We start from the raw sequence: 13626 nt of genomic DNA on the forward strand, positions 1-13626 counted from the left end.
CACAGTCAAATTATTTTTTTCAAATTTGTACCCCTTAGCTCAGGCACTTAAGAATACAGTTTTGAGACCATTTGGAAAAAGGTTTTTCGGCGCTTTTCCAGGCTAATCCAATTAATTCTTTTCCCTTAGCCCAGAAGCTTCAATGTCCAAGTTGATCAAAGAAATTTTAACTCGTTTTTTACCTCCCTCCACATTTTAAGGGTTCATATAAGCCCATCCAATTTTTGTTATTGAGTAGGTTAACCTTGGTTAAGGCCCTAAGATTATCCAAAGCATTACAGTTCCTTTGGCCCGGTGACTTACGGTTGTAAAGCACTAAATAAATAAATAAATAAAAAATCCGGTACCAATATTTTTTTTGTCTTTCTTTTTTTTTTTTGGCGTCCTAAAAATTTTTCGTTACAAGTTTTAAGCCGATCAAAAAAATTTTTGGAGGGGACAAGCCCCCTCTCCCTCATAGGAGAAAGAATACAACAATTGTTTTGGAGAGGGTATGTTCCCAACCCGTTTTCAGAACTTGTAGACAAAAATTTCAAGCCATTTGGAAAAAGATATTGTTAACCTTGTTTGTGTCCTATTTCGGGAGAAGAGGGACCAGTTAATTATTTACGGAGCCTATTAGTCCCCATGGGCCAAGAATTGAAATATGTAACTTTAGAATCAAACGAAAGAGGAATTTTTGGTATCTTTTCTAACTCCGTTTTGGGGCTCTAATGACCAAAAACAGATTTTTTATTCAATACTAGGGTCTCCTGGGCCCGGATACTCAGAGGCTTAAGTTTAAATTAATTTCGTCAAAAAACAAAACAAAAACACATGGGCCCTTTCTTAAGAGGTTTGCGCCTAAGCCTGTCCAGCATTGACTTATGTAGTTACATTTTCTATTACTTTTACTTTATTATCACAAAATAAATATGAGATATATAGACAACATTACAGTTTATGAGATTAACATACAAGAAAATGGATTTTCCTTTAGTTGACTTCCTTCAAGTAGACGAGATTGTTCAAAGAGACGATAAAGATTTTAATAGATCCATACTATCAAATTGTCTTATAGAAATATCCACCGATTTCCGAAGAAAACCCTTAGGATTTTGAGGATATGATTATAGTCTAACTGGATAACAAACACCGTCTCAAATGCTAAATATGGTTAATAACTAGAATACATTTATAATAATCTACTTTCTAAAATTATTGTTGGTACCTCGTTTCATTTTGAGTTTAAACTTCACTATCACAGAATTTGCTGAGATGGTCAATTACACTGTGACTATGTACGACAACTATGTAGATTTATGGGTGAATGTTGCGGTTGCTATCCAAAATTTTTCACCTTTGGCTCTTGAGTTGTGAAAACTAACTCTTTGGGTTGTTAGTTGTGTGTGTCACTTACTTTGAAAAACCAAATTCATCACTCCTCTTTAATTTCATTGTCTGACAGCTCATTTTCAAGGTGCTTCGAAGGGCCAGCTACGTCTAAATCGTTCTCCTTAGTCTCAGATATATATTGCAAATTTCCTGAATGATAGCTAGAAGACTGTTCTTTGGTGCACTCACAAGCACCCCCCTCTTCAGCTTTGTACTGAGGCTCACAGCCATGAGAAACAGGTGGGGTAGCTTGATCAATTTCTAGCTCTTTAAATTTAGCGTCACTGATCGTGTCAAGCAATGCATCATCATGACTGACAGTTGATCCAGCTTCACGAAAGGTTTCCATCTCGGGATCCAGATTGTGGGCAGATTGAATATTAACCCCACCTTTGAAATTTGATACCTTTTGTGTCTTTGAGAAGCTTTTGTTTTTCCTGAGCTCGATTAGACTTAAATTTCCCTTCTTTTTGCTATGCAGATTAATAGTCCTTTGCTTCTGTTCAAGCATCGTAGATTTCGGTGGTATAAATTGTTCAAGAAATCCTTTTTTAGTTTCTGGTGACTGACTTGTCATATCATTTTGACTTATTACTTTATATTCACCTCTAACATCTCGATTATTATCAAGTTCCCATTCTTTGCAAGTCCTTGCTTGCTTGTAAGATTTATAACGTTCTTGGGTAGTTAAAGCTTTTCGAACCTGAAATGAATAAAACGGAATGAGCATAGTCGACTTAAAACATAGCGAAGTGAAATTAATAGCGACTGAAAATCAAACGTTTGATAAAATCAGACGTTGATCAACCTCTTAAAAAGGCTCTGCGGCTATTGATAAAAAAAGTAGAGACTGAAATAAATACACTCAATTCGATAAAATTATACTTTAAGCAACCTCCTAAAAAGTCTCTGCGGTTATTGATAAAAAAGGAGGGGGAAAATTTATGATTTTCAATAATAAAATAGAAACTAATAGAAAGTATTCCAGCCAAATTTAGTATTTCCACCAGCTTACTGACAATATAAATTATTAATATTCGCTGAAAGCCACACAATTATCAACAGAATTATTGGAACAAGAGCTGCTGCTGCAAAAAAAAATTGCGCCAAAATATCACATCTCGGGAGTTTTGCAAAACTTAGTTTACAATGGTGTAGGCTCTCACACCTAAATTCTTGCTGTAACAGAATCCATCACAAATTGCACGCCAAGGGTTTTTCCATTGTAAAAAGGAAGGGGAAACTTGAAAATTTAAACAAAGGAGGATAAAAAATAGCAGCAAATCAACCCTACCCTAATTTAATATTTACACCAGTTTAGTGATGGATGCCATCACTGATCTTCGTTGAAAGTCTCACAATTATTAGCAAAATTCCTCGAACAAGAGCTGCAGCAAAATAACCTCACGGAAATTTACAACTCATGAATTTTGCAAAAATTGAGCTTAAAAAGGTATTGGTTCTCACCACTAAGTTCTTGCCTGAACAGAACTCAGCAGAAATCCCCTGCCCCAGTAAACTTGAGCACGCCCATGGTTTGCAAAAATTGAGCTGAAAAAAGTATTGGTTCTCACCACTAAGTTCTTGCCTGAACAAAACTCAGCAGAAATCCCCTTCCCCAGTAAACTTGAGCACGCCCAAGGTTTCTTCAAGAGAACATTCCCGAAATCACAGGAAAATTGGAAGAGTGAGGTAAAATTATATTTTTATTTCAGATCCCCTTCTCAAATTTTATTTGGAGGCTATAAGAAATAAAGCTATTAGCATGGGTTACAACATTAATGCATGCCCATGGTTTTTCAAAAAAGCCTTCCCTAATTCACGGGGAAATTGGAAGAGTGGCAAAAAATATGCTTTTGTTTTGCCCCCCCCCCCTAAAATGTCAATTTGGTAGACCTATGAGTGCTATACAGCTTGTGATGCTATTTTTAAACCATGTTATGCCATGAAGCCCCCATGGTCTTTAAGTTTTATAGATAGTTGGAAGAAATAAGGTCCATTGACTTGGGTTGCAATTATGCACGCACAGTGCAGTATTATACGCCTAATTTGGCGTTATAGATGCGATACTTTTCTAACAAATGCTGAGAATAACAAGCGTAATTAAATCAGTTTAAATAAAGAATGTTTGTTCAGCAACTGTCGAAACATCTCAGAGATCGCATAATCATTGAGCCAGGAGTGCACTAATAAGGCAGTGTTTCATATATGATTAGATTATATCCCAATAAAGATTACATAGGGGAGAGGGGATGCCTTTCAGTTGAACACCTTACATATTCAAAAATAAATAACTGCCTTTAATATTTTACTTTTTGCGAGGGGCCATCATTTTGACAATCTGATTGGTTTTTAATGTCCAACGAAGGGCCCCCATATTCCAAATTGTTGTCTTTTGGCCCAAATTATAGGCTAATTTATTCAAGGAGGGGTTTTAAACCCAGTTTGTTTCTGCACAAAAAACATGTAAGAACCGCAACAAAATTTAACCCGGCCAAGCTGAACAGACGTAATAACCTTCATAGCAGGTATTTTTGTTTCATTTCCCTTGTGTATTCAACGTAAATGCAGTAATGTTTCTTCATTTTGAAAGTGCAGCTGGGTGCAAACCGTGAATTTGACCCTTGAAGCCAAGGATCGGCATACTAAAATTCCAGTAGGTAGTTTACTGAGGATCTGTATTCTAAATGGAAGATAGAGAGGAGGAGCGTCCGTAGCTGTGTTGGCCAAAGGTGGCTTGACACTGCCGGTAGTTTTTGGTAGCAGTAGGAATAGTATACCTAAAATTTTTCAATGCAGAGGTGAGGCCTCTGTCAAGACGTAGTTCTATATCCAAGAAACACACAGTGGAGGAATTATAGATTAAAGATTGTTTCATTTAGACATAAAACATGTAAAGGTGTACTCTAATAGCAAGGTCAGTTGAATTTTATGTATTTCTTTATACAAAAGAAAGACGAAGACATAAATGAAGACGTGTAGAGTAGAAAAAGAAACAATGAGATTGGCTGATTTTGACATAGAGAGCTGGAACAGATTCATCAAATGGCAGGAGGAAATCATTTGTAGGATCACCTCTGAGAAAAGGGGATTCTTTGTTAATGACAATCGGACGAACAACTTTGATGAGTTTCAAGCTTTCCCAGTCTGCGAAGACCAACGTCTTTCTCTAAACCCCTGATTCTGTCCTTGGTTGAAAAAGCCCAGTCTTAATTAAGTTCCCTAGCACTTCAGATTGCTATTCTTAAGGAACCCTTAATTAGCTAACTAAGTTTAAACAGTAGATCCCCATTATAATTATTTTAATGAGAAGTTCGGTCCCATTATTCCTGCCTATTTACTTTATAGAAAAGAGGTTGATTGCGAGACTCGCCGGAAAAAAAAAACAAATATACAAAAACAGTAACAACTACCAGTTATTCTTTCACCAAGTATTGGACCCCCTTCTTAAATACATTTCAATCAAACTGTAGTAGCTTCCTTCCACAGTCCTGTAACTGTTGAGGCTTCCCAACGTCAAAGATGGGACAAACAGGAGCCTTGGGTCATGTTTATCCTGCCACCTTCTTATAGAGAGCGGCACGCGTGACTTAGTAAAAAAGTCCCACCCTTTAAGCCTACGGAGGATGTAATAATATGGGAAGACCGTCCTCAAACATCCACGATACACTTGACTACTAGGAAGTCTGATTAACTCATTAATTGGAAGATTAGAAGTGAAAGAAGGGGGTTACATCAACATAAACATTAATTAGAGGAGGGGGGGTCTCTTTTCACTTGAACTTATTATATATTCAAAAGAAAATAATTACGTCAATCTTTTTAGCTATTGCAAGGGGTCAGGATTTTGACGCTTTGATTGTTTTAATGTAAAAACTATTGCCCTTCTTGAAGGACCCACCATACGTGAATTAGTAAAGAAGTCCTATTTGACTTCTATGAATTTGGAGTAAATTAATATTGGGAAGAATAGAAGTGAAAGAAGTGACTTGAACGAACAGACACTATGGGGAACCGTACATTTTACATCCCAATAAGGTTTTGAATCGTCAACAAAGTTGCAAGTCACCAATTGGAGGGGTTTAGCTTCTATCTTTTTTTACTTTACTGGAAAAAGGATTAGCCCCTCATCCATTTGTCAAACCTTCAATAATAAAGAACAATCGAATAATCGATTCCTTTTTCTCCCTATCTATTCCAACAGCCTAAAATCATTTTAAGCCAGAAAAAGAGTATTGTAAAATTCCAGAAGACCAACAACCCGACTTACATTAGTACATTCTAAGAATAGCTACTTTACTTTAGCCTAGATTGGAATATCTTAGTCGTTTCTGAAGAGAAAAAGGAAAGGACGCAGACACCATCGAGTTAGGCGTTAATGCGCTACCATAGCATTACGCTGCCACACTTGAATGGCTTTGCAACACATCAGTCACCAATGATGACAGGGTACCTTCTTAGTTGAACATTCTGAGAAAGCTTATCATGTACCGTGGGGCATCTTACAAAGGAGGAACAGCTACCACGGCACTTGAATGACTTCACAATACATCAGTTACCAATGATGACATGGTACTTTATTAGTTCCACGTGGCCGTTCTGTGACCCCTTAACGTGTACCGTGAATAACAATTACATAAATAAAATATCATCACGTAACTAGAGGGGTTACTAAGCCAATTGGTATAAAAAATAATTTAGTTTATAAAGAAACTATGCCTCAATAGTATGTGATGCAACTTTTGACGAGCCTTCTTCTTCTATTAGAAAGAAACCCGCATCTTGAAAAATTGAATCTTGATCGTATCTTTCTAATAATTTCCAGTGTTGAGACTTGACTGTTTTGCCAAAATCCTTTATGGCGGTTTTCTTACTTGTTGCAGCAAATTTTTAACCAATCTCAGCTTGCTCTGAAAAGAAAAATCCATAAGAACTAACATGTTTTACAAAAAATAAATAAATAAATAAATAAAATCCCACCCCAAACGAACAACCCAAAAGAGCATGAAAAATAAGTTCACTATAATCAGAACTTAAACCAATTAAAACCAGAATGGACCACGTTTCAAAATATAACATGTTTTAAATAGTTTATATTTGTAAATACATGGTTTGTAAGGCTTAGACAGCGATTTTTTTTGGCAAAATAACTTCCAAAATGTAAAAAAACCGACTTTGTTTTTTTGGGTCACCATACGTAAAGAACTGCTAAAGATAAAAAATCTCAATAAGTGATTAAATAAATGATAGGAACTAAACGTCATAAAAAAATTTAAAATAGCACACATAAATTGAAAAAAAAGCTGTCATAGATTATTTGAAAAAAAAACAACCTTCATTTGAACGAAAATCAAAATATTCAGTGTCCTTTTTAAGTGACGAAAGAAAGCCCAATACAAAAGGTGCAGTTATCTACTAATTTTCGCCACAATACATAAATTTTGAACAAAATTGGATAAATGTTCAAAAACATAAATTCTGGAAAAACCAATCGATTCGTCACAGTCAAAAACCTTTAACGGAGGGTTTATAATGCTCTGTTTGAAAATTCTTTTTTTGAATCATAGGTAGCATGAATCATTTTTCCTTTAGGGACATCGCACTAAACAAGAGTTCTTAGACAATATAAGAACAATCTTCTAAGCTCGTTTGAACCAAAATTAAACATTATATTACCTTAAAGTGAACGTGCTTCAACAGAGCAACATTTTCGGCCACGAAAAAACAATTTTAGCCAATTAGTACCGAAACACAGGGACAAAAAAAATAAGAGGCAGCTAATCAGACTGTTTAAAAGGTATAAATAGCATCTACACTCCCCCCCCCCCCACAAAAAAAATCACAAGTTAAGTTATAAGATTAACTACATTTTTTTTTTTACCATAAGCAGCCCTCTAAAGGGCTGTGAAATGTGCCTACAGAACAGGTCTATCTATACCTATTGAAATATTGACAAAACAACATTTTACCTTAATTTCCAGTTACTAGTTGCTTTTTCTCCATTCCTTCTCCCTCTAGAGGGCTCTGACCTTTGATGACCTTTAAAAATATGTGTTATAAAAGTGAAACCTTGCAAAATAGACCAAAATAGATCATAGATTGAAGTACAACAAAATTGTTTTCAGCTTCATAACTTTGCTCCATTCCATTTTCAACTCAAATAACAGGAATTGCATTTTCAGAACTAAAGGCAGAGAAAAAGCAACTAGTAACTGAAAATTAAAGTAAAATGTTGTTTTGTCAAAATTTCAATAGGTATTGACCTGTCATGTAGGCAAATTTCAGGGCCCTCTAGAGGGAGAAGGAGTGGAGAGGGGTACTTTAAAATGCCTTCCCAGGACATACTTTGGCCTGTAGACCCATCCTTGAAAGTTTCATTTTCCTAACCTAAACCTTTTCCAACATAGCAAGAAGTCAATTAACTAGAATTTTACCTATTTTTGTTGTTTCTCAAAAACTACAATGTTTACTTAGATAACAACGATATGTCATTGCACTAGAAAAAAGGCAACTCAGATCCCCTTCGAAGAAAGAAAAAACTGTACTCTTGCATGCATAAATTAAAAAATGAATTGTAACTACAACCAATTGAAGAGGCATTAAAAACAACAGCCTTAAAATATAACAGAACTAAAAATGACATGCTTCTACGCTACTTTTATTTACGTCTTTACTACCATTGCTTGCGTCATATTTGCACAAAGAAACGTAGAATAAGAATAGAAAAACTGGCCTGAGAAGCTTGTACCGACACCAATATGCTCCCTACTACAGCTTTACTATACATATTAAGGATATTTACGTGATTTTGAACTAAACCAAACCAACTATGAGCATGTAGATTTTCAAAAAGGTGACAAAGAAATATCTCAAGAAAAGCTTAAATTATTAAGTTAGACTTTTAAGAATATGTTGTGGCGTATTTTGAACTAGCCAGAAGGCACTAAGAGCATACTATTAATAATGCCACTACAGTTACTGTAAATAATGACGCTAAGGATAATAAGGTGAAACTTTTGGGGAACGTTTAGGGGGAGTTTCAATTAAACAAAAAAACTATATGTATGCCGGTTTTCAAAAGAGCATTTAAGTAATATCATAGGCGGTGCTGCTCTAGAATAGCTGAAATTATCATTGACACTTTTAAAGGAGCTAATTCGATTGGAAATTAAAAGCTCTAGTGCCCTTTTTAAGATTCAAAAGGGATTGGAGGCAAGCGGCCCTCCTCCCAAGCAAATTCATTTTCCAAACACATCCGGTCATAATTTTGAGAATCCATTTTGATCAGAAGAGTAGAACAATTACGTAACTATGTCTCTAGGGATATTTGGTATAACAACGCACCACAATTATGCAATTGGCCAATTGTGCTTTAAAACTGATTCAAAATGCACTGTGTGTATGGTTTAATAAATCCAATAAGACACCTCAGAGATATATCGCAAACGACTGGGGTATTAAGATGAAACTTTCGGGGTATTACTATCACTAATTCTGCTCTTACAACTTAAATAAATCAAAAGAATGTAAGTGTATCCAGGTTTTCAAAGAGCATAAATAGGATTTTTCGGGAACGATATTAAGTTCTATTTTTCAGGTCAACTAGAGGAGGTATATAGCTAAATTAAATAATATTATTTGCGACAGGATTAAAAATTGTTGAAAAAGTTTCTCCAACATAAAAAAAGCAAGCTAAACTTTAAAGCAAAAATTCTCTCAACTCGATTTTAGTTTGACTCAGTTATATTTTGTAGTTTCTGTTCGTTGTAGGTTTCATTTATTCATTAATAGTGGTTTGTGGTAGTTCTACGCTTGGAAGATTATTTTGACCATATTTCTGCTGATTTTTTGTTCGGGGAGCTCTTTACTTTTCTTTGAAAAACTTACTTCGTGGAATTTTTTTTTCAAATTAATTATTAGTAATGACGGATGGTGCAGTGAAGATGTTAAAAGGAGAATAGCCAAGGCCGGGATGTTTTTTTTTGTTAGTTGAAAAAAGATTAGAAAAACCGGAAAATAAGTGTATTCACCAAGATTAGAATATCTGAAGCTGCGGTGATGACCTTGGTCAATTATATTTCCGAAGCCTGGGTGCTCCAATAACCGGAGGAAGTTTTGCTTGATGTTTTCAAGAGAAATTGCATATGGATCGTTTCGGGTACCCGACTGAAAGCCGGTATTTCAAACAGTAGAATGCACAAAAAGTGTGGTTCAATCCTACTTTCTAGGGCTATGATAAGAGAACGGTTGAGATGGCTAGGGCACGTTTTGCGGATGATAGATTAACAAAGATTTTCCCTGTACACCGACCGTCTAGGGCCAAATGGAAAGCAGATCGTCCCCGTTTAGGTTATGATTATGTCTTAAGAAAATCTTTAAGGGAAAAGGCAACTTCCTGGGAGGGTGTAAAGAGGGAAGCTTTGAATAGAGAGGGATGGGAGGAGCGTGCATAGCTATGTTGGCCTTAGGTGGTTTGGTGCTGCAGAAAGTTGTCAGTAGAAGTAGTAGTATTGTTTACGAATACTAGGCATTTGCATCTCTTTCCATTTTCATCTATTAGATATGAAAACTACCGTTCGAAGATTCCGCATTTACTATTCTCAAAAAACTTTGCCTTAAATCTAAACTTTGATTGGTAAACATGATTGATTGGCTTAACTTTGATTGGTTAAATTTGACATAATTGGTGCTGAAGTCAAGCGTAATTTCAATTCGGTCCACATGCGACTTTCGTGTTGCTTTCGTGTTACGGAAGAAAATAGTAATCAGAATTATTTCTTATCTGTAGGAATGTTGTGATAGCACAATAGATAAAACCACGCATGGAGATTATGGGGATATTGGATCCATCCTTCCTGTTGCTAGGGATGGTATATCGAGGAGTGGCGATCTTTGGGCGATATCGGTGCTTCCTCTTGAGCACAAAAATTCGGGTATTCTCCAAATATCGCCGACACAAAATTTAGTTTTCCGAAATCTTCCCTAAAATTAATGCTCATAAATACTCAAATGCTAACAAGAAATTCAGATAGTTAATTTTCCTCAACTTCATTTTCTAGGAAAATTTGGAGAGCCTGACTTTTTGGGGGGAACATTCTAGAAACTTTCTAATCTTTCAAGGAGAGTGGAACATGAGTTGATTACAGCCAAGAAAAGAACATAGCTTTGCCCTGTGTTAGATTTAGGCAAGTAAGGGCTGCGATTAGTTGTTAGTAGTGTTAGTTTTAGTTTAACCTCCTGAGGTAAAGACGCAAAGTGCTTCGATACAGGTAACTTCCCTAGATTCTTGACAACCCACACTACACAACGCTTTTGAAACTCTTTCATGTCAAATGTGAAAACCAAAGGCATACATTGTAGACCAGCGGTACTACAATCAGAGCAAGGCTGAAAAACAATTCTTCATCAAATAAACTCAATTGTACTTCATGACATTAGAAGTCAAAATATGATATAGACCCTCCTATGCCAAAACCTACTATCCACACAATAGTTTAATTTTGAATTAAAAAGTGACCCACCCCCTTCCTTATTAACCCGACAAGGGAAGCGTAAAAACGTAATCAGAATTTTTCAATGCTTTATGAGATACAACCTAGTAACTACCGATGTAACAAGAGCTAAGAGCTCATATGGCACTTGTGACGAGGCGAGAAGAGCTAAGAGCCAACAGATCATATGGTATAAGCTCTAACAAAATTCTATGAATATATACATGGACTTAAAAAGGAAAATAAGAGGCTTAATGCCGGTCAGGATTTAAAATAAGAGCTCTGAGTTACGATCTCCTTCTAAATATCAAAATTCATTAAGATCCAATCACCCACTCGTAAGTTATAAATACCTAATTTTTTCGAATTTTTCCTCTCCCTTTAGCCCCCCAGATGGTCGAATCTGGGAAAACGACTTTATCAAGTCAAATTGTGCAGCTCCCTGACACGCCTACCAATTTTCATCGTCCTAGCACGTCCAGAAGCACCAAACTCGCCAAATCACTGAACCCCTCCCCCCAACTCCTCCAAAGAGAGCGAATCCAGTACGATTCTGTCAATCACGTATCAAGGACATTTGTTTATTCTATCCACCAAGCTTCATCCTGATTTCTCCACTCCAAGTGTTTTTCCAAGATATCCCCCTCCAACTCCCCCCAATGTCAAAAAATCTGGTCGGGATTTGAAATAAGAGCTCTGAGACATGAATTCCTTCTAAAAATCAAATTTCATTGAGATCCGATCATCTATTCGTAAGATAAAAATACCCCAACTTTCACGTTTTCCAAGAATTCCGGTTTCCCCCTCCAACTCCCCCCAATGTCACAGGATCTGGTCGGAATTTAAAATTAGAACTTTAAAGCACAAGATCCTTCTAAATATCAAATTTCATTAAGATCTGGTCACCCTTTCGTAAGTTACAAATACCTCAATTTTCAAAATTACCCCCCCCCCCAATTCCACCAAAGAGAGCAGATCCGGTCCGGTTACGTCAGTCACGTATCTTAGACAGGTTTCTATTCTTCCCATCCAGTTTAATCCTGATCTCACCGCTTTAAGTATTTTCTAAGATTTCCGGTCCCCCCAACTGCCCCCCCCCAATTACGCTTGATCCGGTTGAGATTTAAAATAAGAGATCTGAGTTACAAGGTCCTTCTAAAGATGAAGTATCATGAAGATCCGATCACTCCTTCGTAAGTTAAAAATACGTAATTTTTTCTTATTTTTCAGAATTGACCCTCCCCCAATAGAGCGGATCTGTTCCAATTATGTAAATCACGTATGTAAGACCCTTCAATCTAAGTGTTTTCCATGATTTTAGGTTCCCCACCCCAAACTTCCCCCAATGTCACCAGATCCGGTCAAGATTTAAAATAAGAGCTTTGAGACACGATATCCTTCTAAATATCAAATTTCATCGAGATCCGATTACCCGTTCGTAAGTTAAAAATACCTAATTTTTTCTGATTTTTCAGAATTAGCCCCTCCCCCAACTACCCCAAAGAGAGCGGATCCGTTCCAGTTATGTCAATCTTGTATCTAGGACTTGTGCTTATTTTTCCCACCAAGTTTCATCCCGATCCCTTCACTCTAAGTGTTTTCCAAGTTTCGGTTTTCCCCTCCCAACTCCCCACGCCCAATGTCACCAGATCCGGTTGGGATCTAAATTAGAGCTCTGAGACACGATATCCTTCTAAATATCAAATTTCATTGAGATCCGATAACCCGTTCGTAAGTTAAGAATACCTCAAATTTTCTAATTTTTCAGAAATAGCCCCCCCCCCCAACTACCCCAAAGAGAGCGGATCCGTTCCGTTTATGTCAATCATGTATCTTAGACAGATTTTTATTCTTCCCATCCAGTTTCATCCTGATCTCACCGCTTTAAGTATTTTCTAAGATTTCCGGTTCCCCCCAACTCCCCCCCCCCAATTACGCTGGATCTGGTTGAGATTTGAAATAAGAGATCTGAGTTACGTGGTCCTTCTAAATATGAAGTTTCATGAACATCCGATCACTCCTTCGGAAGTTAAAAATACGTAATTTTTCAGAATAATCCCCCCCCCCCAAATAGAGCAGATCCTTTCCAATTATGTTAATCGCGTATCTAAGGCTTCTGCATATTTTTTCCACCAAGTTTCATCCCAATCCCTCCAATCTAAGCGTTTTCTATCATTTTAGGCTCCCCCACCCAATATAATAACACCCCAACACCATGAATAAGATAAGATTAGATAAAAGAATTAGAATAAAAAGATAAATATAATATAAAAGATAAAGATAAAAGATAATAAAATATTAGATAAGATGATTTGTTGACTTCGGAGTCGACAAATTACATAGTTGCACTAAAACTGGCAAAAATACAAAAAAAAAAAAAAAAAAAGAAGAAAAATCATTATGAATAATTATTTATGGTTCAATAATTAAATTGTAATAAGTCAATTAAAAGGCTACAAAGATAAAAACGGGTCAAACCAAACTTAAACAAATACAAGTCAGAAAAAAATCAAAAGGGTCATTAAAAAAGGGAAGGGGGGGGGGACAAAATAAGCAAATAAATACTATATATATATATATATATATATATATATATATATATATATATATATATATATATATATAGTATACCAGGAAAACTAAAAAAGTGTCTATGATTAAACTGCGTAAAGTCAGTAAAAGATAAAGAGATAAGAGATAAAAACTGGTCAAAAGGGAGGACAAGAATCAGTGAATAAACACAAAAAAAAAGAGAGCATAA

At 36.1% G+C, this 13626-nt stretch overlaps 1 protein-coding gene across 9 annotated transcripts in view; it reads right to left on the reverse strand.

Moving 5' to 3' along the window:
* Positions 1-877: 877 nt before the first annotated feature.
* LOC136024916 (uncharacterized) overlaps positions 878-13626 on the reverse strand; it is a 202087-nt gene continuing 189338 nt past the window's right edge. For 6 of the 9 annotated variants that reach the window (XM_065700490.1, XM_065700493.1, XM_065700486.1 and 3 more), the window contains 2 exons: positions 6094-6284; positions 878-2077 (listed from right to left, as the gene is read on the reverse strand). In XM_065700490.1, the coding sequence (XP_065556562.1) occupies positions 1418-1951 (534 nt within the window). In that variant the 5' untranslated portion in view covers positions 1952-2077; positions 6094-6284 and the 3' untranslated portion in view covers positions 878-1417. Of the gene's footprint in view, positions 2078-6093; positions 6285-7343; positions 7414-13626 lie in introns of all 9 variants that reach the window. The other 3 variants (XM_065700488.1, XM_065700494.1, XM_065700495.1) reach the window with 3 other exon arrangements.

The sequence above is a fragment of the Artemia franciscana genome, chromosome 3, assembly GCF_032884065.1.
Source record: "Artemia franciscana chromosome 3, ASM3288406v1, whole genome shotgun sequence".
Taxonomy (NCBI): Eukaryota; Metazoa; Arthropoda; class Branchiopoda; order Anostraca; family Artemiidae; genus Artemia; species Artemia franciscana.